This window comes from Phyllobates terribilis, unplaced genomic scaffold, assembly GCF_046119375.1.
Source record: "Phyllobates terribilis strain yellow unplaced genomic scaffold, ASM4611937v1 Scaffold_2__4_contigs__length_985480577, whole genome shotgun sequence".
Classification (NCBI taxonomy): Eukaryota; Metazoa; Chordata; class Amphibia; order Anura; family Dendrobatidae; genus Phyllobates; species Phyllobates terribilis.
Window position 1 is genome coordinate 453685053 of NW_027362762.1, and position 27850 is coordinate 453712902.

At 41.1% G+C, this 27850-nt stretch overlaps 1 protein-coding gene across 1 annotated transcript; it reads left to right on the plus strand.

The window, feature by feature from the left end:
* On the plus strand, nt 1-27850 carry MFSD2A (MFSD2 lysolipid transporter A, lysophospholipid). Its single transcript, XM_073665613.1, has 14 exons — nt 1-286; nt 3167-3295; nt 3386-3510; nt 9627-9750; nt 10328-10406; nt 10503-10666; nt 15123-15213; nt 15326-15447; nt 17095-17178; nt 17574-17657; nt 18004-18116; nt 19061-19204; nt 20427-20600; nt 25059-27850. Exons 1-14 carry the CDS (start codon nt 215-217, stop codon nt 25111-25113), a joined length of 1560 nt encoding a protein of 519 aa, XP_073521714.1. The 5' UTR covers nt 1-214; the 3' UTR covers nt 25114-27850.

The following is a 27850-nucleotide window of genomic DNA, read 5'->3' on the forward strand; positions in this document are numbered from 1 at the left end:
GTTCTCGGGTGGGCGTGACTGCAGGCTGCCGGCAGCATTTCATTCATGTGCCAGAGTCAGTGAGCCGAGGACAGCGGGCGGCGGCTGCAGAGTGTACCGGAGGCGAGGAGCTGCCACATCCCCAGACCGGACCAGTACACCGACTATATCTGCGGACACCGGCACCAGTACACCGACTATCACCAGCTGCGGACACCGCCGGTACTTCCCGGGGATGGAGAAGCAATCAGAAAGCACGTCCTGTGCCGGCTTATTGGGGCAGGAGCAGCCGAAATCCATGGAGAAGGTATTTACTCCATTACCTAATATCTATCCGTCCAGTGCAGACAGTGCGACTCCCATCAGCGGCTGCAGGAGGACGGTGGGAGTGATTCCGCCCGGCACACTGTGCAGCCTGCTCTACATGTGACTGCTCCCTGTCATTGAAGCAGGTCAAGTTCTTTCCTATGGCTGCCTGTCACGGACACGCTGTACTTTCCAGGGATGCGCGACTTTCCTATGGCTGCCTGTCAGGAGATGTCTGACGTGGACGCCAGGACCTAGTGGTAGAGACCTGTGGGAACACAACAGGGCAGTGTTACAGTGGGCATCAGTGAGGGCACGGCATTCCTCTACATCCCTCCCTATTGTTCATTATTCCAGCGTGGCAGAACAATAATGCTGTTTTATTCAAAAAGTATCAAGTCTCTTCCTGGCGCAATTCCCGGACGGTCACTATAGCAACCCATAGCCAGGGATTGTCCACAGTAACATATCACAGGCGGTGACCTTGCCGGGCACAGGAGAGTTATAGGCTTAGTATAGATGGGTGACAACTGGGAAGTCGCCTCTGGCTCCCAGCTGGGTCGTGTCTTTCATTTTCCCGGTTGCTATGGGCAACTGCCACTTATCTCTGTGTATGTATAATATATTTCCTGCAGTGGCGGACATCCCTGACAGATCATTAACGACACTTACTATACGTGCTGTCAGTGTCGGACTGGGGTGCCAAGGGCCCACCAGTGACCAACGCCACGGCCCCACTCTTCAGCTACATGCAGTTGTGACATTGTCCTCAATCACAAATTTCTATAACAATGAACTGGGTAGATTAAGGAAATAAGATGCAGCCTTTGTCTGTACATGGTGATTAAAGTATATAGTGCCAAAAAGTGCTTATATAAGAGGGTGGCGGCCCACTCCTGCACAGGGGCCCACCAGAGCATTCTCCTGTGTGCGGTGTAGATTACATCCTCTATATTTGATGTTCCTGCTCCTCGATCCAGACACAGAATAAGAGAAATGCCTATATTTATGTCGTCTCATTTCTCCTCCAGTATAGATAAAATGGGTCGAAATAGAAAGCTGAGTATTTTCAGGCTCCACTGACTTCTTTAGAACTAGTTCTATTTTCTATATAGAAAACCTAGACATAGGGAAATATGACATTCTGTTCAATTATATGAGCCAGGTAAAGAGTAGTAAAACATAGCTGTAGCTCCGGAATCCTAAAGTATGATCACCCCCCCCCCCCCCCACAGGAGGTTATTATAGGGCATATTATTCAGATTGATATAAGGGAGGGCTCATCAGCCTATCAAGGGCTGCTCCCACAAATCTGCGACGGAAAGTGTGGGCAGACTATAAAGGGATTTCAGCTGCTCTGACTACTGCTGGAATTTCAGGATTGTCCACATGTTGAGTCAAATTTTAGTGAAACTGATTGGAAAATGCACAAAATATTTACCATTCAATCCAGTGAGTGTGTCTGTCTCATAATATCCACAGGACAAGCAAAAGTTGTCATGATCAATATTTACATGATTATATGATTTGATTCATACATTTTGTCATTTGCACAATAGTATATGGCACATATCCATACGTATATGAAAGGGGATGTCCAGCTTGAGCAACTCCTAGTAACTCCTAGCAACTTTCTAGTTGCCGCTCACCGGACGGCTGATTACTGGGTGTCTGACAGCCAGAAACTGTCTACGTGATCACACTGACCTGTAACAGCACAAGGGAAGTCAGTGGGCGACCATGTTAAAATATGTATTAGCACACCACTTTGACAAATAGTTTTTTTTTATCACAAATCCTCTTCAACAAAAATGCTGTTGGCTTTTCCTGAAGCAACTCCACACCTCTGGCAGTTTGGCGCTTGATTCTACAGCCGCTCTGCCGCCAGCCGATTTTTTTTTTTTTTCCTGTATCTTCTATAACAGAGCGGGTGGCTTCTAAGCGAAGCAGCCTGAATAATGAAAGTTACTTTTTAACCAATCCAGGGTTTCTGAAACCTGAAGCGGTTAATAGAAGCGACATAAGCGGAGACATGTGCACCGCAATGTTTTGACATTGCTGTGCATTATGACCATTGTTTGCAGCACTTTTTCATGCGTATTCTGAGCAGAAATAGTCTTAAAAAGACATCCTGTGCACATACCCTAAGAGGGATCCTAAGCAGACAAAGGGTTGGTATTATGGCTGTAACACTTGGCTCACTCTTTGGTCCTATTGAAGAACCACAGGGTTCCGGATGTTACATCCAGAATTCAGAGCTAAAATGTGGCCGGTCTGTGTGAGGCATTGGAAATATACCTATTGTCTAAGGATGCATCCATAGGTGGCCATTTATATGGTCTATGAGGGAAATGGAGGAATAGATCATTAGGGTTACACTTGTATTATTGTCTGGTATATATGGAGGTTCCCGTGTGTATGGTAGTTCTGTGACATTTTCACTGTGTGCCGGACCCACTGCCGTGTGCTGCGTCTACCTCCTGCACTGTAGAGGAAGTCTACACCACAGTGTATGCAACAACTTCCTCTGCTAGATACCTGTTCCTAGGTTTATAAAGCTGTAAATGTCCTATCTGCAGAATATTGTATCTCGCTCCATTTCATTGCATGCGGTGGATCCTAAATGAATTAAACAGAGGCAGTCTCCCTTTATATGTTCAATAAAGTATATTTTATCCCATTCAATGCAATTTGGTCAATTGTGACTTTTTATATTCTGTCCTTGCGCCTTGTGAAAGCTGGAGAAAAGGGCATTAACATACTTGTGAGATAAGAGCTCGTTCTCCCCTTTGATTTGTATGTTCTGTGTTCTACAGTATGTCATGGGCTGGTAAAATAAGCTCATCTTTGACTCGTACATGCCTCTTTTTATATACTACAGGGCCGACAAGGGAAGCACAAGCTGTCCATATGCAGTAAAATATGTTATGCCATTGGTGGTGCGCCATATCAAATTACCGGATGTGCCCTGGGATTTTTCCTGCAAATCTACCTCTTGGATGTGGTACAGGTAACCTGCTCAGTTATCATGTGGTATAGACCTAAGGCGGTACATTTATCGCCTCTGCAGTCGTTTCACACCACCTTCCTTTAACTCTAGATGACTCCTTTCCATGCCTCCATCATTCTTTTTACTGGACGGATTTGGGATGCTATTACAGACCCATTGGTGGGATTCTTTGTCAGTAAAAGCAATTGGACCGGATTTGGCCGATTGATGCCTTGGTAAGTGAAATTGAAAACTATATTTTGTACTGATTTCCATTACATTCGCATCTAAATGAGCGTTCAGAATTCTGTTGGTTACCATTAGAGTTACACTGTCAATATTTCTGCTGTGAAATAATGGTAAACCATCAGTATTTTGGATATAGCATTGGATGTAAATAAAGAAGAAAGATTATGTAACTCGAAAGCAAATTATTTGTATCCTTGCTGAACATTTCTATTTGGATTTCTTTAACTTGTGGAACACACAACTATGGTCTTGTTCAGTTGTTGGTATTTTTTCATGTACCTGATTAAACGGATCATTTTTTGGAGGGGTGGTTATCTGTGTTTTGAATGAGATTCTCATCGGCATTTGGTCAGTGTGTCAGTTTTTGCCATCTGTGTTTTTTCACGGATGCAAAAAAATAAAATAAAATTTGTGAAGCTTCTCCTACCCATTACAGACTGACAGTACATTGATTACATTTCTGTCCTATTGAGGGAGAGAAGGATCCTGCTGTTTCTATTTTTTTTCATTAGGGATATAAGCTGAACTACTAGATGACTTTAGCAGTGGCTCTCATAGACCACACTGGAATGCTAGACTGATCATTCCTGTATATGGCGAGTCGGGAGAGATAGCTGTTGTTTGAATGATCTTAGGCCGACAGCTGTCTAATGTGTATGGCTTGCAGGACAGCGATCTGTAATCAATGACATTTACAGCAGCAGTGCTTTACGGGGACTCTGTCAGCACAGAATGACAGTTCAAACCTAGTACAGGCACTCTGTGCCAGTCAGTTATATACACCTTCTCACCTGCTTGTTTTCTATCTATCTCCACCCTTCTCTGGCTCTATAAAGTCAGAGCTGTCAATCAAAGAAGAGGGGGTGGAGATTGATGGAAAACAAGCAGGTGGGAAGGTGTATGTAAATGATTGGCCCCGCTATGAAGCACTGCGTGGCAGGACTTGGTGTGAACAGTCATTCTGTGCTGACAGTCCCTTTAAAGGCTATACAGTTAAATTCAATAGATCTAGCAGCCACAAGTCCAAAAATCCTTATACTTTGGCATGTTATCTCCCCCCCCCTTTTTTTTTTTTCTTTTTCTCTCTAAGCGGAATGTAAATGATCAACAGATCCCAGTCAGCAGCAGGAATCAAAATTTGGGGGGATTCCGAGTGTCAGCTCTGGCATCAGCGTTTGGTGGCATAAGCATGGCATGTCTTTTTCAAAAGTCAAAGATAATGGAGAAAAGCTCTACAGGTTTTGGGGACATTAGATAATTCTACAAAGTAGGTCAAACTGTTGGTAGGACAGTTTCACTTGTTTATTCAGGCTGCAGATCGTTAAAGACATGAATGTAGTGTAGTGAGCGCAGGAGCCTACTGAGTAAGCCTGCCATTCAGCAGTAATAGGTAGTGTAGTAGTAAAGGCTTGTTATCAGGTAACTGTGTTTGGCTCTGTTATCTACAGAAGGAGATCATTCCGGGACAGAAGTATATGTTATATTTACACAGCATTACACCACTGTACATTAACAGCTTGTTTAATTTGTAGTATTGGAGGCAGTCGGCAGTGGAGGGGTTCTCGCGGTTTTATCACTATGAAATGTCAAGTGCCCAAACACCATGCATATGTGTTATATGGTTCTGGAACCCTATGTAAGATTATGTATGTATGTATGTGTGTAGCTGAATGTTCTCAATCTTCCATAGTGTATGTTATATACCCCTATGGCAGATTGTGAATGTTCAGCATGTGTGCATATTATATATAATATTACACATATATATTATACACACTAGCTAACGTTCAGAACCCTTTCCATAGGGAATCCCATACACATCACGAAGGTGCACTTGTGCATTAGCCTTTTACTGGAATACTCCTAGGTAGGCCAGAGATTCTGATTTCCTATATACAATACATTAGGAACTAAAATTTTACATTTATCTAAAGAGGATTATTCCTAGGTTAAATAATCCATCAGACCTGTCATTCACATGTGTTATACTGTTATAAATGCTAAAGTCCAAATGATACTATCACTGATTATTCCCCCCTTATGAGTGCAAGTGTGTCATGTAAGTGTTATAGGAGACGTGGTGCTCTGTGACTCTTCAGGGCACGCGGGCGCTTTTTTGCCTGTGACGTGGCCCTCGCCTGATCAGATACAAAGGCATGGTTCAGGAGTGAGTTAACGTATAAAAATGGAAAAAGGCGGTAACTTCATTATAAGCACAACACACCACCTGTTTTAGCCAATGAAAACATTGGGTGTGTACAGCCGGGGCTCAGCCCACCCAATCAGAGAGCAGGGAGTGTTTAGCCATTCACTGATAGCTGAGACTGAGGTTACTACAGGGCACAGGATATAGTGGCTGTTACATACAGCAGATGTATGCTGATTACACTACTGCTGGAGCTCAGAGCCAGTGTGCCGCACTCACTGTACGCTATATACTCTCTGCTTCTGCTATGATCAATATGATGCAATAAATGCCGTTTGCTTTTTTTGGGTCTTCAGTTATTTATTTTTTTCTTTAGATTGCAATTATTTTTGCACTGTTCTTCTGTAGAAGTCATTAAGCTTAATTCCTGCCTTCTGACAGTACACTTCATTCATGTTCAGACATGGTGGATTTGTTGTACCTGCGTCATAGATTCATACCAGTAACCTGCCACAGTTTAAAGTGCAATGCATGTGGATGGGCTTTTCAAAACCTTATACTTAAAAAAAGAAAAAAAAAAAAAAAACTTACCCTGAAATCCACTATGCTGTAACTGTTCACACACATCCGCAGCATTCTGATGTGCCATTGTCGTGGATTGCATTGCAAAAGATTAAAACCACAGCAAATCTCCTGCAAAAGCTGCAAATGTTACAAATATACAGAAAACATTTGTAGTGTCAAAACGTAGCCTGAAGGTGCGCTTACACCTGATTACCAGCGGCCGCCGATCAGCAACTTGTTTGGCAGATTCTTTAGGCTACGTTCACACGTTCAGTATTTGGTCAGATTTTTTTACCTCAGTATTTATAAGGCAAAACCAGGAGTGGGTGATAAATACAGCAGTGGTGACGTGTTTCTGTTAGGCTGTGTGCCCACTATGCGCTTTTTTTTTTTTAAGCGTTTCCGCAGCGGCAAATCCACCGCAGAAACTCTTAGCACACCTTCTACCAAGCGTTTATGTTCCCCAATGATAATCCACATGTGCTGTGCACATGTGGATTATCATTGCGGAAAAATCCGCAGCGCTACCAATTATTTTGTGTAATCGCGGCATTTTTGCCGCCATTGACTTGCATTGAATTGCTTAATATCCACATGACTATATGTGCACATGTGGACATTAAGCGATTCAATGTGCAGATGGTACCCAGGTTTGGAGAAGAGGAGAATCCCATCCAGACCCGGGTACCATAATATCTGGGGGGGGGGATACATTATACTCACCTTCTGATGGCCCACGGTCTCCATAGCGATGCTTCCCGGTGGCTCGCGATGGTCTAAAAGGACCTTCCATGACGTCATGTAATGGGTCACGCGACCGCCGACTAAATGATGTCATGGAAGGTCCTTTTAGACCACCGCGAGCCACCCAACACACTGAACGCATCGGAGGAGACCGGGGGCCATCGGAAGGTGAGTATAAGGTTTATTTTTTACCATTCTTTTACTATAACTTGGTCACACTATATAAATCCATGCCGGTTGCATGGATTTATATAGTGTGACCAAGTTGTCAAGCACTTTCCAAGTGATGCTAAAATCGCTTGGAAAGCGCTTGTCATCCCGCATGCAGAAATGCATGTGAAGAACGCTTCACATCCGCATGTCCCTGGCAGGAAAAACGCATGTACAATCCACATGTACAATCCGCATGCAGAAATGCAAGTGAAGAACGCTTCACATCCGCTTGTCCCTGGCAGGAAAACGCATGACTATAAGATCATTGAGCAGAGAGGCTTCCTAGGAAGTTCGTTCATGATAATCTTGCAGTGTAAATGGACCTTTATGGCTAATGTGTATATTAGTGAATAAATGTCCTCTATCTATATTGTTTTCTATTGAAATAATGTCTCTGTTCTATAAATGTGCTTAAACATTAAAGTTTAAAGCATTTTCTCCCAAAGAAAACTGTATCTTTTGTGCATGAATGTTTGTATAGGCTTTTATATGGTTTTGTACTCTTGAATATATGGGAGGTCTTTGTATAGTCAGCTCTTCCTCTTGTGATTCATTCCAAGTTGAAATATCTGAAAGCTGTGTTTGTTATATCAGGGATTGTCATTGACGTGCCGCTTGTGATGGCAATCCTGTATGATTTCACTGAGTGGCAGGAAATCCTGTTATGTCACAAACGGCAGCAGCACACAGTGTGCACACCGAGGGGTGGGAAATGTGACCATATGCCGTGAGCCAAAATATCCTGTCATATTAGGGGGAATTCCTTAGGAAAAGATCTTTATTAAGGGCCGCGCACCTCATAATAAATCTGGTGCATCTTGGGCTGTCTGTGTGGCAGAAATGGAAATCTACGTCTGTAGATTACAGTGAACCTCCCATTCGACCATGCCCAATTTTCTCGGCACTTTTGAAAAGTGATTAAAAGAAGACCCAAATGTGGCCTGTGTCAAAATTGGTACTTTTTTTTTTTTTTCTAATCAGAAAACTGTTAGTATATTCCCACCATTATCAACATCCACATCTTGGTCTACAGGGATGTCAACCTTGGTGATAACTGAGCAGCAGCTTGTGACAAAGATGAGTGGTCTTTGTCTCAATGTATTCCGCTTTCCCCAGCTTAGACCCCTACGTTAATATCAAACAGACTAGTGGCTGTTTCTTCATAGCTCCACAATTGTGACTTTTTCTGGAACACAATGCAGCAGTTTTTTTTACCAGTCAATATATTTAGTGCAACCGACTCGAGATGAACTGCAGTATTCCACGGAAATGTTATTTTTTTTTTCCCAGCCCAATTCTAGTATCAAAGCTATTTCTATATTTGTGAGTTGAGGTCAGCCAGCGTGTGCCAATGAACTACAACTCCTAATATTCTGTGCTTACTTAAAGGGGTTGTCCACTACTAAGACAACACATTCTGAAACCCCATGTTTCTTCCCAGTAAAATAATAACCCATATACTCAGTCAGCGCTGTTCCAGCGGTGTCGGCGCTGTTCCAGCGGTGCCAGTTCTGGCTGTCACGCGATCTCTGCTGACAATCAGCGTTTGCTTCATTCTCCTCTCCTATAGACTTAATTGACATCCACAGGAAGTCGAAGACAGTAGGGGGAAACCTATAGAGAGGGATTAAGAAGGGGTTGTCTGAGTAGCGGACAACCCCTTTTTAAAGGTATTTTAAATTAGATGTCGATAGTGTTCACCAACACTAGAACTGGTTGGGTGACTGGATTAGGAAGTATTTAAAAAATAAATAATGGGTGGCTCCCAGTAAAACTGTGAATTGATATGTCTGTACCTGTGCATTCTGATCTTTTTTGTAACTCTGCTTTTAAGCACTGCAGGCATTCTTGGAGTTAATATGCATATATTGTGTGGTGCTGCACACATCAGATTAGGATTGTTACATGTCAGTTTATATTATACATAGGATCCCATGAAGGAAAGCGCACGTTGCCAGGACTGAGTAATGAACCTACAGAATGGCTCATTGATGTGCAGGGGCGTAACTTTAATAAGTATAGGTGTTGCAACTACACCCATGCCCTGGAGCCTAGGGGACCCAAAAGGTCTCTTTGGCTCGTATGAAAAAAACCTTATTATTAAAGGCTTGCAATAATTGGGGGCACCGTTGGAGATTATGCATTGGGACCCATAAGCTTCAACTTACACCACTGCACTTGTGGACCTGTATTGGTGTCCTCAGATTCCAGTGTTGTTGAGTTGACATTGCTGCTGGTTCTGTATTTTGGAAAATAATACTGTGGGAAGGGGAAGACCTAATAAAAATATGAAAACTGCCTCCTGCTAGCATCATCTAGTTTGTACGGACACACTGGTTGTGTTACAGTTTGCTATTCACAGCTACAAGGTAATGATTGCAATATTACGCTATACAATTTCATCCCTTTCTCATGGTCTCATTTCTTCACACACAGGATTATATTGTCCACACCCTTTGCAGTGATCACTTATTTCCTCATCTGGTTTGTGCCTGGATTCACCAGTGGTCAGACCTTGTGGTACCTTACCTTCTACTGCCTCTTCCAGACTCTTGTAACGGTGAGGATCATGACTTAATTCTATGTATATGACAGTTTATTTGTTTTCCAGCCATAGAATAATGAAGTGTTAATGGTGGCAGAATAATGTGCCTTGGCCCAATGTAATGGTGCATCTGCATGCTCATACTTGTACTGGGTGCATTTTTATATTTCTTGCCATAAACAGTGCTGGACCCACATCATAGGAAAGTAGGAAGACTTTTTCAAAATTTCCTCTGGTGGGATGTACTGCTTTTTATAAGAAAATCTACATAGAACAAAAGTATAGCCATGTGGCATTTAGGGTTCATTCACATAACTGTAGTGCAGCTGTCTTTTCTCATCCCATATTACAGCTGCAATTCACGAACACCGTCATATATGATGTTGTTCGCTTACAAGACATATTTAAGGCTGTTAGTTCTGGTCATGAGACCCATGGTCAGGCTGGGAATTATGGCCCTATCATGGGTGAGAAAATACGGCCGCAGTACGGTCTTGTGAATTTCAACTTTTCTAGATGAACTTCATCTTACTACTGTATCATCATTACTGGACATCCGTTTTGTATTCTCATACCTGTTTGTATTTTTCAGTGTTTCCATGTGCCTTATTCAGCTCTCACAATGTTTATCAGTAAGGAGCAAAGTGACCGGGACTCCGCCACAGGATACCGTACGTATATTCTTTGTATAGCAAACGGGCAAGCCCTCCTGAATCTGCTGCTGGAAGGCTCGCTAGTCTTTTTCATTGCTATTATCTATCTTTTAGGTATGACTGTTGAAGTATTGGGAACTGTCCTTGGCACAGCAATTCAAGGACAGATTGTGGGTAAAGTGGAAGACCCATGTGTGACCAACACCTTCCAAAACCAGTCCCTGGAAAGTGGAAACGCATCTCAAGATTTGCAAGATCTGGAGTCTCTTACCAGCATGGTGAGTCTCCTCGTTGTACATGGATTATGTCTCCAAACAATTATTGCTCTTCAAGATCATTAGTTTTTTAAGAAAATATATATATCAGTGCAGACCAAAAGTTTGGACACACCTTCTCATTTAAAGATTTTCTGTCTTTTCATGACTATGAAAATTATACATTAACACATGTGGAATTAGGGTCTTCAAAGTAGCCACCTTTTGCTTTGATGACTGCTTTGCACACTCTTGGCATTCTCTTGATGAGCTTCAAGAGGTAGTCACCGGAAATGGTCTTCCAACAATCATGAAGGAGTTCCCAGAGATGCTTAGCACTTGTTGGCCCTTTTGCCTTCACTCTGCGGTCCAGCTCACCCCAAACCATCTCGATTGGGTTCAGGTCTGGTGACTGTGGAGGCCAGGTCATCTGGCGTAGCACCCCATCACTCTCCTTCTTGGTCAAATAGCCCTTACACAGCCTGGAGGTGTGTTTGGGGTCATTGTCCTGTTGAAAAATAAATGATGGTCCAACTAAACGCAAACCGGATGGAATAGCATGCCGCTGCAAGATGCTGTGGTAGCCATGCTGGTTCAGTATGCCTTCAATTTTGAATAAATCCCCAACAGTGTCACCAGCAAAGCACACCATCACACCTCCTCCATGCTTCACGGTGGGAACCAGGCATGTAGAGTCCATCCGTTCACCTTTTCTGCGTCGCACAAAGACACGGTGGTTGGAACCAAAGATCTCAAATTTGGACTCATCAGACCAAAGCACAGATTTCCACTGGTCTAATGTCCATTCCTTGTGTTCTTTAGCCCAAACAAGTCTCTTCTGCTTGTTGCCTGTCCTTGGCAGTGGTTTCCTAGCAGCTATTTTACCATGAAGGCTGCACAAAGTCTCCTCTTAACAGTTGTTGAAGAGATGTGTCTGCTGCTAGAACTCTGTGTGGCATTGACCTGGTCTCTAATCTGAGCTGCTGTTAACCTGTGATTTCTGAGGATGGTGACTCGGATAAACTTTTCCTCAGAAGCAGAGGTGACTTTGTCTTCCTTTCCTGGGGCGGTCCTCATGTGAGCCAGTTTCTTTGTAGCGCTTGGGACACTTTCAAAGTTTTCCCAATTTTTCGCACTGACTGACCTTCATTTCTTAAAGTAATGATGGCCACTTGTTTTTCTTTACTTAGCTGCTTTTTTCTTTCCATAATACAAATTCTAACAGTCTATTCAGTAGGACTATCAGCTGTGTATCCACCTGACTTCTGCACAACACAACTGATGGTCCCAACCCCATTTATAAGGCAAGAAATCCCACTTATTAAACCTGACAGGGCACAACTGTGTAGCGAAAAACATTTCCGGTGACTACCTCTTGAAGCTCATCAAGAGAATGCCAAGAGTGTGCAAAGCAGTCATCAAAGCAAAAGGTGGCTACTTTGAAGAACCTAGAATATAAGACATATTTTCAGTTGTTTCACACTTTTTTGTTAAGTATATAATTCCACATGTGTTAATTCATAGTTTTGATGCCTTCAGTGTGAATGTACAATTTTCATAGTCATGAAAATACAGATTTCTCTTTAAATGAGAAGGTGTGTCCAAACTTTTGGTCTGTACTATATATTATATTATATTATATTATATTATATTAAACTTTGGCGCTTGCTGGACTTAGTGCAGCGCCGACGTTTGACTATGGTTGGCGGGCTTGGGAACACTGATTGGTCGAGTCCCGATGATGTTAACCCTGTCTTATCTTCTAGACGCCATGATCAATTGGGATCGCTGCATTTGGAAGATTGTGAGCTCCTTCTCTCACCTCTTCGGCACCCCCATGACATGATCACGAGGGAGCCGAGGGTTGTCATGGCAGCTGGAGGTCAAATGATTACCTCCAGGTCTGCCAGCTACGGTGATCTGTTAGAGCGAGCCAGCAGGGAAGTCTAACAGGCGACCTGCCAGTGTAAAGCTGACAGCTGCCATGCATTGCAATACATGGGTATTGCAATGCAGGAGACCAGTGATCAGAGGAGTAGAAGGTCCCATAGAGTGACAAAGTAAAAAAAAAAAAAAAGTTTGAAATTTAAAAAAAGTATATATTAAGCCAATAAATATGTATATTTATGTAAATAAATACGTATATTTATGTAAAAATAAAAAATATATATATACATATTTGGTATCACTGCGTCTGTAACTACCTGATCTATAACACTGTAACAATAGTTAATTGGTTAACGCCTTTAGTAAATACCATAAAAAAATGAATAAACGTGACAAAAAAAACTATGCTTTTAAATCATACTGCGCAAAATAAAGTGGACTAAAATGTGATAAAGTCGAATGTAAATTAAAAATGGTATCGCTAAAATTGTCATCTTATCCTTCAAAAAAACAAGCCGCCCATCATATAGCTCCATCAAAAAAAAAAAAAAAGCTATAGGTCTCAGAATACCGCAATGCAAAAACAATTTTTTTTCTGTAAACTAGTTTTCATTGTATGAAAGCTCAAAAAAAAAAAAAAAAATCCAGCAAAATCTGCGCTCCCAAATCCAAATGGCCCCTTCCCTTTTGAGCCCCAGTGTGCCACATTTAGTGTCCTCCACATGCTTTGCATCTCTGTAGCGATAAGAGCCTGCTTAATTTACAGTGTATATGCAGCGGAAATTGTGACACATTTTGGTGCCATTTTTACCCATTGTCCACTTGTAAAAATGTTAATTTTTTTGGAGCTAAAACAATTTTTTTCCTCACAATCGCCACCCAATGTTATAAAATTCTGTGACACACCTGTTATGTCAATATGATCACTGCACCCCTAGATGAATTAATTGAGAAGTGTAGTTTGTAAAATGGGGTTACTTATTGGGGGAAGTTCTGCTGTTCTGGGACCTCACGGGCTCTGCTAATGTGACATGGCACCCACAAACCATAACAGCAAAATCTGCAGTACAATATGGCAATCTTTCTCTTCTGAGCTTTGCACTGTGCCTGAAAAGTAGTTTTTAACCCCTTATTGGGTATTGGCGTACTCGAGAGAAAATGAACAGTACAATTTGTCACGCAATTTCTTCTAGTACCCCTTTTTGAAAATTAAAAACTAGGGGCCAAACCAACATTTTAGTGGAAAAAATGGTAATTTTTCATTTACTCAGCCCAATGTTATACGATTCTGTGAATCGCCTGAGGGTTAAAAATGCTTATTACTCGCCTAGATGAATTCCTCGAGAGGTGTAGTTTCCAAAATGGGGTCACTTGTAGGGGTTTCTGCTATTTTGACATGTCAGGTGCCCTTCAAATGTGACATGGCGTTGGCTATCTATTCCAGCCAAAATGGCATTCCTTCCCTTCCAAGCCCTGCCGTTTACCCAAACAGTGGTTTTCCCCCACATATGGGGTATCAGCGCACTCAGGAGAAATTGCACAACAAATTTTATGGTCCATTTTCTCCTGTTACCCTTGTGAAAATTAAAAACGTGGGGCTCAAGCAACATTTTTGTGGGAACATTTTTTTTTTTTTTTTGGGGGGGTGTTTAGGAAAGCTGCATTTTTATTTTTTCCATTCACATTGCTTTAATTTCTGTGTAGCACCTAAATGTGGTCTTGAGGAATGCAGTTTTTAGAATGGTGTCACTTTGGGTGTTTTATTCATAAAGACCCCTCAAAGTAACTTCAAATGTAATGTGGTCCCTAAAAAAAAAAAAAAAAAAAAAAAAAAAAAAAAAAAAAAAAAAAAAAAAAAAAAATTTGTTGGAAAAATTAGAAATTGCTGATAAAATTTTAACCCTTCTAACTTCCTAACAAAAAAAACTGTCTCAAAAATGATGCTGATGTGAAGTAGACATGTAGTAACTGTTAGCTATATCTCACAAAATAGTTAAGTATCTGGTTTAATCAAATAAAAATGTAAAAGTTTTTTTGAAAATTGAGTGAGTTTGTTTTTTTTTTAAATTTTCGCCAAAATTCCATTATTTTCACGAAGGCAAAAAAATATCTGCCTAAATTTACTACTAACATGAAGTAAAATATGTCCCGAAAAAAAAAACTATTTCCGAATCGCTGGGATCCGGTTGATGCATTCCAGAGTTATTGCCTCATAAAGTGACGCTGGTCAGGATTGAAAAAATTGGCCCGGTCAGGAAGGTGAAAACAGGTTCTGGTGCGAAAGGGTTATGGGGAATCTGTCACTAGATTCAAGTTGCCCAAACCATAGTATGTGTCATGCACTGGCTGCATGATTGCACCCAGATACATTTTACTCTGAAATGCTGTGCTGTTTTAGAGAGAACCTAGCTTGAAAAGCCAGAGAGAATCCTTCGGAAGAGATCTGACCAACCTGGCAAGTGTCATGATGAAAGGCTAGGCTTGGATTTGTCAAAACATTGTGATTCCTAAATACTAGTTTAATAATCTCGTAATGTATAAAGTTCTTCATTCTCTCCCTGTGAAATTCACAATGAATCATTTCTGCCCACAGAGACATGCCTACATGATTGCTGCAGGGGTCATCTGTGCCATTTATGTGCTATGTGCCATCGTTCTTTCATTGGGGGTGCAGGAGCGGAGAGGTACGTAACTATTAGTGCTAGATCTGATTTTACATCTGTTTGATTACAGTCCTGCCGGTATATTTGAGTTTACCATTGCTAGCATCACATCAGCCTTTTGTTTCTTCTGCAGATTCCTGCGAGCTCTTGACTGACCAGCCTGTATCCTTCTGGCAGGGCTTGAAACTAGTAATGAGTCATGGGCCCTACATTAAACTTATCACCGGCTTTCTTTTCACGTCATTGGCTTTTATGGTAAGGCCAGTCATTATATAGATTTGTCATGTGTATACATAGTCCTGTTCATGTGTACGTTACATTGAATTTCCACAACTTCTGTTATCAATGTCTGTCCTACTTCCTCAATTCCTTTCCTCTTCACCAAACCTCACTTGTTTAATCCTGTAAAGGGAACTTGGTATTAGTTTTCTTCAGCCCAAACCATGGCTGGCGTAAATCACACCAGCTCTCTCATTACAAAGAATTACACTTTAGTCTTCAGCACTGCGGTGTTTGACAGAATTAAAAAGATCCAGGCATGGGGTGAAGTCTTCTGAGCAGCTCCCTTCAATGTCTCCCCGCCCTGCTCGGCCTAATTGATCTCCTTATATACAATTAATGAAAACGTTATGGCTCCTTGGTTTGTAGTGTAGAAGATGAGCAGTGTTTGAGGTGCTAGGCAGTTGCTTATCTAGACAATTCTGAGTAAAATTCATAACTACACAAATCTGTCTTCTTACCTGATGGTTTTCAACAGTGAGTCAGTGCACGTAAAAATGTATCCACCTGGGGTCTTTGCTGTTAGGCTTATAGATGGGCTGGACATTAGCATACATTCACAAGCAGCAGTTTTGTTGCAGAAATATCTGTGGCTTTATCATCCATCTGCATGGGCAGGCATAAATCCAGTGCTGTAGAAATAAGCCTTTTAGAGGAATGGAATTTACAGGGTTATTCCCAAGAAAAAAATGAGTTCTGTGGATGGGGATAACTTGCTGATCACGAAAGGTCCAAGGTCCAGCGATCCAGAGATTGGGACTTTATAACCCCAAGAACAGGGGTATCAACCCTGCCCTGAATGGAGTGTTGTTGCTTGTGTGAAGCTCATTTAATTAATCATCTATTGGTTGAACTGAGCGCTGTACTCGGCAGATTCATGGATAATAAATGGAGTGGAGGCGGCACACGTGCACCTATACTCCATTCAGGACGGGTCACAGTGGTCAGTACCCCAGCGATCAGCAAGTGTGTGTTTGTTTGTTTGTTTTTTACTTTAAAAACCCTTTCAATTCCATTTGCAGAAATTTTAGCAAGGAATCTGCCCCTAGTGAACGTACCCTTGGGTCTGTCAAGGTTTTCAACCTAAGCATGTGAAGCAAAATGTCAGTGTTACCCGTAATTCACCGCAAATTGAGACGAGTTCATATTGAAGTTGACAGATACATAGCTCTTCATGAAACAATGATCAAAAACATTGTCCAGGATTAGGGGAAAAAAACCTGCTTTAACGTAACATCTGTATTCTGATGAACAGTAGGTAGAATGTATTCTGTGGCTAATTTAGTTGAGCTCTATTTAATAAGCTAAGGAAGTCACTCAGAGTTGCTGATGGTACATAATCTAAACCTTGTTCTGTCCTCATGTGCTGATCTAGGCTGCAGGAAGGCCAGTGTTAGTTTACATACCGCCGGTCATTGCTGATGACTGTATGGCCGCACACCATAGATCCAAGCTCTGCACATACCATCTCTTTCCAGCCTCCTCCACTGATGATCCGTTTATGTTCTGGAATGTCCACATTCCTAGCGCCACTCTGTTATGGCAAAGCACCAGATATAGCGTGTATAGTGCTTGTGAATAGTGTGTGGCATCCCAGGTAACCTTTTCTTTTCTGTATTTAAGCTTCTGGAAGGGAACTTTGCCCTGTTTTTGAAATATACACTGCAACACCGCAAGCACTTCCAGAATATTCTGCTTGTCATAATGGTGAGTACATGGGACACGTATAGCTGTTGCAGAATCTCTCTTAACCACAATCCTGACTTATTTCCATGTAGGTTACAGTCTCAGCCTTTATAACATATTAGTAATAGTTGTTACTGCTGATGGCTGTTAGAACTGCCAAGCACACACTGCTGCTATTGTCCTGCCAATACCAAGATAGAAAGCTATTGTGAGCCGGAGAACATAATATTTATTCCTGTGTCTCTCCTCCATTCTTTTTCTGGAAGATGGGTGTGGGTACACTGTAAACTGATAGTACTCCCTCCTTAAGATCTCTCTGCCTTTCTTCCCCCCTTCTAAAAAAGTAAAATAGTTTTGTATTTTATTGCATTCATTAGTTCATTCATTTGGGTATTTAGGTTTTCCTTTGTGCCTAGATTTCCGCTACGCTGACAGTGCCATTCTGGCAGTGGTTCCTGACTCGGTTTGGAAAGAAAACTGCTGTCTATTTTGGGATATCGGTGAGTAAAAGTAGAGTAGTGTAATCTAACCAGCAGAAGTATGGAAGAAGTGAGACTATACTTGGCAGAGGCTTGATGGAAAGTTATGTCTTCTTAATGCTGAGCTTTTGTTGCCACCTACTGGTAGAAATCTAGAAAACAAGGCAAACCTGCCTTCAACATTATCACATACAAAATATACATTACTGAAATCGAGGATGTGTCAGTTAGGGGTGTGACACTTCTTCTGCAATTACTTCTTGAAATGTGGGTGGGCTGTGTGACTTGCAGGTGCTCTTTCATAATCCCTCTACTTTATAGCAGAACAATTTTGTTTTTTAAAATGTATTTTCTTATTAATTTCTAGTCTGTTGTTCCATTCCTTATTGTTGCTGGTGTGGTGAAGATCAATCTCATAGTCACCTATATTGTTGCCGTAGCTGCTGGACTCAGCGTAGCTGCTGCGTTTCTCCTGCCATGGTGAGAATTGGTTGTTGTGCCTTGTTTATCACATACTGTGTCCTTACTATTTTAACGCCAAATTCACATGCTTGTACTAATGAAGGAAAAATGTGTTTTGTACTGTGTTAACAAGTAGGTAGAAAAATATTAATTGGAGAATCCTCAGTGGTTGATACCATTTTTTCAGTTAGCTTGAAAGCTGCTATTTGTTACCATTTTTTCAGTTAGTCATTAAAAGGTATCAGCCACTGAGGACTCTCATGCTTGCACTGAAATATAGTATATTCACATAATTTCCTTACTTAACATATATTCTTTTAGACACTTGGCTATGCTATGCGCTCCTTCGTGGATGTGCACAGACAAACAGTAGCTCTCTAGTTCACCAGATAAAAAATGTAAATATTGCAAATATACAACAGATTTTATGTATGAATGTAAAGGGAGTATGTTCACATGAAGCAGATGTGCTGAAAATTTTTCTGCAGCCCATCTGCAGTAAAATCCACATTCTGCACAATTTTTTTTGTGCTTTGCTATGCATGAATTCCCCGTAAAAAAATGACATTCTGCAGACTTTAAAGTAGTCAACGCATATCAAGTTCCACCCAGAAATGTTCTGCAACATGTAGCGGAGACTTGAAACATAATCTACTTAGCTGGTACTGTCTTATGCTGTGGACTTTCCATACCCAAATTCATGGGAAAAGTCCACAGCAAATACGAAACGTGTGAGCATACCCTGATGGGAAACTAAGGATAAATCCAGCACTTGTATACCACAAAACTTCTGTAATATGTTTCTGACAAGCTTGTGTTTGCTGTGTATTTCATGCAATATTAAGTATTATATTGGCAGGATACATAACATAACTGAAGAAGTCCTGGACCTGTACATTTTAAAAGTTACTTGCTACTTCGTAATTTTAATGTATGACATAATGTGTTTTCCTGTCTGTCAGGTCCATGCTTCCAGATGTAATAGATGACTTTGTTTTGAAGAACCCAGACTCACCTGGACATGAAGCCATTTTCTTCTCTTTTTACGTTTTCTTCACCAAATTTGCCTCTGGGGTATCATTGGGGATTTCTACGCTAAGCTTGGAGTAAGTATTTTGAGGTTTTTTTTTCTCCTACAATGAGGGGTTATTGGAATAGGTACACAGTAAATTACCTCGGTGGTGCACACCTCAAAAAAGAACGTTTGTGTCGGGGTTTTTTTTAACCCTTTCGCGACCTTACATGTACGTCAAAGGTCGTGTCTCCGCCTTTGATGCGGGCTCGCACGCCTAGCCCACATCTTTCCCAGCAGATGATGACTGATTTTCTGAAAATGGATTTATTACCCAGAGCGTCTCCTTGAGGCATTCTTGCTTTTTTTATGTATATCAATTCTGATTTTAGAAAAGGTCTAAATAAAGTGATTTTATTCATTGATGGCACGGTATTTGCATTGGGTTCTAATCCATATGACCTAGGTCTGTGGGGTTGGTGTGGATTGTAATTAAGTGTGTTGATTTAAGGAATGTTGATAGTACAGGGTACATATAGTAAATGCAAGCTTGTACTCTGCACGACATTTAACATCTTTTGGCTGATCTTCAAATAAGTTACAGAATCTTGTATATATAGATATAGAGAGAGAGAGAGATTATAGATAGATGGATATAGAGATTATATATATCTATCTCACATACTCGAGAGAGTGAAAACTATTAGCTATAGAATGTTCCCATAAATCATCAATGCAATATGTTGTAACCTTCTTGATGATCAGCTGATATACATCGATCCCGTATGTATGTATGTATGTATGTGTAGATATATCTCAATCTAGATCAGCTGATCATCAAATAGGTTACAGCATCCTGCGTTGATGGTTTATCATATATATTATTGTAGGAGAGCTCGATCTATATAAATAATTGTTAATGCTTCACAATTGATATCCTTAGAATAGGCTCAGTTACTCTAAGCTTATAAACAAATTGGCATCTAGCAGATGATATAGAATGTTTCATTGTTTTGGTTGGTGCATGGTCATCAGTGCCTTATGGAATGGATTTGTGGTTATGCACCATGACTTGTAATGACTTCATGGCTTTTCCATTGTAATAGAACCACAAAATGGTCATAAAGTTTGTTTGTCTTCTTTAGGTAGACTAGTTAATAAACAGCTTTTACAATAAAAAAGCCTTGAACTCCAGCTTCTTAATGTCCTGGAGTTAAAGTTCGGTCTTGTGAGTAGTTTAGCATTTCCCAATTACTTTCTTAACTTTCTTATGTTGAAAATATTTTTTTAACCATGTTCACCATTCTTCATCCTAGTTTTGCAGGCTATAAGACTAGCTGTGATCAGCCAGGCTCAGTGGATGTGACTCTGAAGTTGCTGGTGTGCGCTGCCCCCATATTAATGATACTTATTGGGCTCTTACTCTTTAAACTATACCCAATTGATGAAGAAAAGAGGAAAGAAAACAAAAAGGCTCTGCAGCTCATGAGGTGAGATCATTTATATGCGTACACAGGATTTTACATATCTATGTATAGCATGGATTATTATCATATTGATGACTTGGATTTGTTCTGTCACTGGGAATAAAAGGGCCAGAAACAAGAGGAAACCAATATGGTTGAATAAGAACGTAAAAAGGGCGTTAAATAGCAAAAAAGAGGCATTCAAGAGGTTAAAACAGGAAAACAGTAAGGAAGCACTAATGTGTTACAAGGAAAAAACGAGAACCTGCAAAAAACAAATAAAAATAGCGAAGGAGGAAACAGAGAGACGTATTGCTAGGGAAAGTAGATCAAATCCCAAACTGTTCTTTACGTATATAAATAGTAAAAGGATTAAATCGAATAATATTGGACCGATAAAAAGTGATGAAGGCAAAATCATAGAGAAAGATGAGGATAAAGCTAATCAATTAAATTTTTTTCGACAACTTTCACAAAAGAAATCAAACTAACAGGAGAAATGAGAAGTGACAAACTTAATCCTCCACTAAGTATGACAAATCTAACCCAAGCTGGGGTACAGAAACGCCTCAGTAACATTAAAATAAACAAATCACCAGGACCTGATGGCATACACCCACGGGTACTAAGGGAACTAAGTAATGTGATAGACAGACCGTTATATCTTATATTTAAGGACTCTGTTGAGACTGGGTCTGTACCACTTGATTGGCGACAGGCGAATGTAGTGCCAATATTCAAAAAGGGAGCAAAAAGTGACGCCGGAAACTATCGGCCGGTGAGTCTGACGTCCGTTGTGGGCAAAATTTTTGAAAGCTTCATTAAAGAGGCAATTACGGAGCATCTTGATGCTAATAATCTATTAACCCCGAACCAACATGGATTCATGAGGGATCGCTCCTGCCAAACAAACCTGATTGACTTCTACGAGGAGGTTAGCTCTCGAGTAGAGATGAGCGGTGTTCGACTAGAACTGTTCGCCAATCTCAAATTCGAGCTGTTTTGGGCGGTGTTCGAGTTGTTCGACGAACCCGAACGATTTGCAAAAAATTCGGCTGTTCGAGGTTATGTTCGATAACTGTTCGTGCACCAAAAGCGTGTCCTGCATGTCTGGCGCTATTTATCGCACCAATCATGCAGGGATTGTCTGCCACTCACTGTAATGCCACAGTCATGGTGGTTGTGGCATTACAGTGATTGCCCAAATCGATGGGAACAGTGCCAACAGTGAAACATGAAAAGCCGGCAATTCAGCAGCGGCATACACCGGTACCCGACAATTTAGAACCGAAAGAATAGAGCTTCACACCTAGATTAGATAGATAGAAACATGTCAGCCACATATATATGAAGTACAGTGACAGTGTTGCTTACTGTACTTGTCATTTAGTGTAAAGGATTTATCAAAAAAAATAATAGTGTTTTCATGCACCGTCTCTTTAAAAAAGCCGGCCGGCAATTCAGCAGCGGTACCCGACAATTTGGAATAGAAAGAATAGAGAATCACACATAGATTAGATAGATAGAAACATGTCAGTCACATATATATGAAGCACAGTGACAGTGTTGCTTACTGTACTTGTCATTTAGTGTAAAGGATTTATTTAAAAAAATAATAGTGTTTTCATGCACTGTCTCTTTAAAAAAGCCGGCCGGCATTTCAGCATCTGTACCCGATAATTTAGAATAGAAGGAATAGAGCATCACACATAGATTAGATAGATAGAAACATGTCAGTCACATATATAAGAAGTACAGTGATAGTGTTGATTACTGTACTTGTCATTTAGTGTTAAAATAAAGGATTTATTTAAAAAAAAATTGGCGTGGGGTAATTTTAGGCTCTAGCGGAGGTTAAGCAGACGGCTGGGGCAGATGTTTGAAGCCTGGGAAGGGGGTAATACCCACGGAGCTTCCCAGGCTACTAATATCAGCCCCCAGCGGAATACCTAGCCTTTACTAGCTATTAAAATGGGGGACCCATTGTCTTATAGACGCCTCTCCATTACTAACCTGGGCTTGATGTCAGCTGGCATTATAAGCTGACATCAACCCCAGCCCTATTACCCCCTGCCACCGCTACAGGGCAGCGTGGAAGAGCGAGGCTAAGTGCCAGAGTTGGCGCATCCTATGGATGCGCCATTTCTGGGGCGGCTGACGGCTGGTGTTTCTAGCCTGGGAGGGGGCCAATATTCATGGTACCCTTCCTGGGCTATTAATATCAGCCCCCAGCTGTCTGCCTAGCCTTTGCTAGCTATTAAAATAGGGGGGACCCCACGTCATTTTTTTGGGGGGTCCCCCATTTTAATAGCTAGTAAAGGCTAGGTATTCAGCTGGGGGCTGATATTAGTAGCCTGGGAAGCTCCGTGGGTATTACCCCCTTCCCAGGCTTCAAACATCTGCCCCAGCCGTCTGCTTAACCTCCGCTAGAGACTAAAATTATGGGGAATCCCACGCCAATTTTTTTTTTAATAAATCCTTTATTTTAACACTAAATGACAAGTACAGTAATCAACACTGTCACTGTACTTCATATATATGTGACTGACATGTTTCTATCTATCTAATCTATGTATGATTCTCTATTCTTTCTATTCTAAATTGTCGGGTACAGATGCTGAATTGCCGGCCGGCTTTCTTAAAGAGACGGTGCATGAAAACACTATTATTTTTTTAAATAAATCCTTTACACTAAATGACAAGTACAGTAAGCAACACTGTCACTGTGCTTCTTATATGTGTGACTGACATGTTTCTATCTATCTAATCTATGTGTGATGCTCTATTATTTCTGTTCTAAATTGTCGGGTACCGGTGTATGCCGCTGCTGAATTGCCGGCCGGCTTTTTTAAAGAGAGCGTCTTCTGAGCAGTTTGTCAGCTTTTGGACACCTTTGAAGGTGTTTTCTATGTGTTTCTATGTGTTTTTGTTTGCCTGCCATTGGTTTTAACGGTGTTCGACGGTGTTCTAAGGTGTTCGACGAACAGTTCGACGAACAGTTCCTCGAACATCCCGGTGTTCGACGAACCGAACCGAACCCCAACACTACGGGGGTGGCTCAACACTACTCTCGAGTAGATCAGGGGGAACCAGTGGATGTCGTGTATCTCGACTTCTCAAAAGCGTTCGATAGCGTGCCACATAATAGGTTGGTATACAAAATGAGAATGATGGGGCTGGGGGAAAATGTCTGCAAGTGGGTAGCTAACTGGCTAAGGGATAGAAGGCAGAGGGTGGTTATAAATGGAATATACTCAGATTGGGTAAGCGTCACTAGTGGGGTACCACAGGGGTCTGTACTAGGCCCAATGTTTAATATCTTTATTAAAGACATAGTCAACGGGATAAATAGTAAAATATCAATATTTGCAGATGACACAAAGTTATGTAAAACAATTAATACAAAAGAGGACAGTGCAGACCTACAGAGGGATTTGGATAAGCTGGGTAGGTGGAGCATTAAATGGCAAATGAGGTTTAACGAGGAGAAATGTAAGGTCATACATATGGGAAGGAAAAATGGAAGTCACCAGTACTCACTGAATGGGAAATCATTGGGGAATTCAGAGATGGAGAAGGACTTGGGCATCTTGATTGATAGCAAACTAAATTGGAGTGCCCAAAGTCAGGCCGCTGCTGTAAGGGCAAACAGGGTAATGGGATGTATCAGAAGAGGTATAGCTGCAAAGGATGAGAACATTGTTCTTCCACTGTACAAAGCACTGGTCAGACCACACTTGGAATACTGTGCTCAGTTATGGGCCCCAATATATAGAAAGGATATAAATGAGCTTGAAAAGGTACAAAGGAGGGCAACAAAATTAATAAGGGGAATGGAGGGACTGCAATACCCAGAGAGGTTGGCAAAACTAGGACTATTCAGCCTGGAAAAGAGAAGGTTGAGGGGGGACATAATAAATGTGTACAAATATGTTAGGGGACAGTATAGAGACCTTGCCCGGGATTTGTTCAAAAGGAGGGATATTACGGTAACAAGAGGGCATTCACTAAGACTGGAAGAGAAAAGGTTCCAGCACCAGCATAGGAAGGGGTTCTTTACGGTAAGAGCAGTGAGAATATGGAATTCACTGAGTGAGGAGACGGTAATGTCGGATTCACTACACCAGTTCAAGCGGGGACTGGATGCATTTCTAGATACCAGGCAGATTTCAGCGTATACTTAAAAATAAAATAAAATAGTAAGTTGATACAGGGATTTATTCTGACTGCTGGTTTCAGAGTAGGGAGGGAATTTTTCCTCAGGTGAAGATTGGCCAAATCATTTGGGGTTTTTGCCCTCCTCTGGATCAACTTTAGCAATTACAGAACTAACAGGTCGAACTTGATGGACGCAAGTCTTTATTCGGCTTTACAAACTATGTTACTATGTTACTTATGCTTCTAATGTGTAGGGTTCTGTCTGTCTTTGTATATACAAGTACTTATTTTAACAAGTGACAATTCTTTCTTTATGATCTACAGAGATTCTGACCGGGACTCTGACTCTGACTCCATAGAGCTTGCAAGCCACGTATGACCCAGGCAGAGTGTCTTGCCGACTCTTACACACAGGAGCTCTACAGACATTGTTTACCCCTATGGGGGTAGGTATTAGCCCATGAATGACTTTTCTGCACTGTGGAGTTAAGAACCATGTCATCTTTTGGGGGAATGACCCTGCTCCCTGGTGCTATCTGTGCTTGGCACACACTGAATGCTGCAATCCTACTGTAAATTGCACTAACATAGGGTAAATGTATTAACTGTAAATTTGCAAAATGGTTTTGTATATATGGACTTCACAGACTTGTGGGGAACAGATAAAGTAATTATTTCTGTAATATTATATTGACCCCTAAATTATAGTATCTTAGCAGGTAGTGTATGCCTGCTAAACGCCAATTCTTGAGATTCAATAACGTATGTAAATAAATATTGGCGTTTGTGCTCCTAATAAATGTATTTAATGCTGTATATGTTTTATGTTTCTGTTGCCATGTACAAAGATGTGAGTAATGTATATCCAACCAAAACGTATTGTCCTGTAGACCGAATAAGGCTTATTTATAAGGAGGCATGATTCAAGGTTATCTTATGAAGATGTCGGCATCATGCACAGGGACTTTTGTACATTCTTACATTTATTTAAATGTGTAAAAAATATTGCCAAAATTATCATTTGGCCATAACTTATCGATCATTTCTACCAGAGCTGGACCATAAATGGCCAAATTGTGGCAAGTTTTAAAACATGCATATGTGTATGCATAAGATTTACTTTACTTTGGTACTTGGGTAGCACAATGGCTTTGGAGGAAAATCTAATCCCGGCTACAGCTTTGATTGTGCATATCGGAGCTCTTTCTGCTTGTCTGCCTTAATGGGGAGTGCTGCCAAGAGTATGCGTACCAGAGCACAACGGATAGGACCTCCATGTAGAAACAGGGAACTTTTACATACCGAAGCCTTTAATAGTATTCAAGGAAGAGAAATGGTTTGCTTATTATGGAGATGCTAACCTAGGAGCATGACCTTCAGTCTTCCCGTCATCCCTATTGTAGGACATTATATGGAGCTAAAAGTGGCTGAAAACAAAGGGTAGCTAATGAGGTTGTCCACTACTTTTACATTGATGGCCTACCCTTAGAATAGGTCATCAATGTCTGATCAGCTGGTATCTGGCACCCCCGCCGATCAGCTGTTATCTGTGTCTGCGGCGTCCACCGAACGGAAGTGCTCACTTGCCGAGCTGCTCCGTCTACTTGTAGTGGCCGTTGCTTGGTACTGCACATCTGCCTCCTATTACAATCAATAGGAGGCAGATGTGAAGCAACCTGCAGCAGCCACTAGAAGTAGAAGGAGCAGCTCGGCAAGTGAGCACTTTCGGCCGCCACCGCAGGCAAAGATAACAGCTGATCGGCGGGGATGCCTGGTGTCGGTCGATCAGATATTGATGACCTATTCTAAGGATAGGCCATCAATGTAAAAGTAGTGGACAACCTCTTTAACATTGCTGCTTCTACTTGAATTCTGTACTTGGTAGTCCACGGAGCTGCGCATTTATATTCCAGGTTACAGAATAAGCTGGATTTGTCTTTTGTACAATTTTGTTAACCCTCTCAAGTACGAGAAGCAAAGGCGCAAGAAGGAAGTGCTCATTTCCTTTCATTTCGACATATAAAAAGTGCTTCAGAATGATGGACTTTTGTAAAACTATAGAAATGTTTCTATTGAATGTTACTACAGATGTAAATTGTTTTTTGTATTACTGTTTGGTGATTTTTATACGACAGTATTTTAGAAGACACAGGGATGTGCATTGTATTGAAAAGCTGCTTACAGGTTTTGACCATGCCATTCATTAATTTCACCTTTTTAAATGTGAAATTTGTGCAGGAGGAGCGTTAAAGAGCACAAATCGGCTTATTCAGTCACAGTGATTTACAGTACAATAGATTAAAGCCTCTTTATTAAGCAGGACTAAAGTGCTTGGAAACTCAAAAGAATGAGGTTTACTTAAATGATACCGAAGAACAGCTAAAGGCATTTGTATGGCGGCTGAATGGTGCAGTATTTCCTAATGAGACGCATCAGCAGCTAGATGGTATATGGAAGAACCATGCAATGTTTTGACTCGTTGACTTTGGTAGGAAAAAATGTAGACCTTAAGTGTGTGCTTTACAGTACATGTAGAGCTGATAGTTTCACAAGAAGAAACATATTCTTGAAATGTAGAACTGTCTCCCCAGTGTTCCTCTCCATTATAAACACCATCTAAGTTCTCTAAATGCTGCACAACTCCAGCCACGTGCGCATTTGTGCATTACATGTTATCATTGTGTTACATTTATACTGAATTGTTTATGTAAAACACGTGCACATTGTCCTGGTTCCATTTTTCACATGCAACTGAAAACTTTCATCTAGTGGATTATATCTACCATGAAGCTCCCCTTAAAATATTCCTAACACTATGCTACAAAAGTGCTTTGTACTTGCTAAATTAAACGAGTTATCAGGGATTCCAAAATTAAAGGCCACCTTCTTTTTACCCCAGAAATTGCACTAGTGTATGCCCTCGTGCTGTAACTGCTACTGCAGGTCTGCCATATCCATCAATGCAATACCAGACTCAACTGATAGACAACCCTGGCACTCTTGTAGGGGAACATTTTTTTCATTTGGGGGTATAAAGGATAATTACAATGGAATATTTTCAGTAAAAATTCTCCTCCATACTACTAATTTTATTTAAAAAAAAAAAAAAAAAAGAA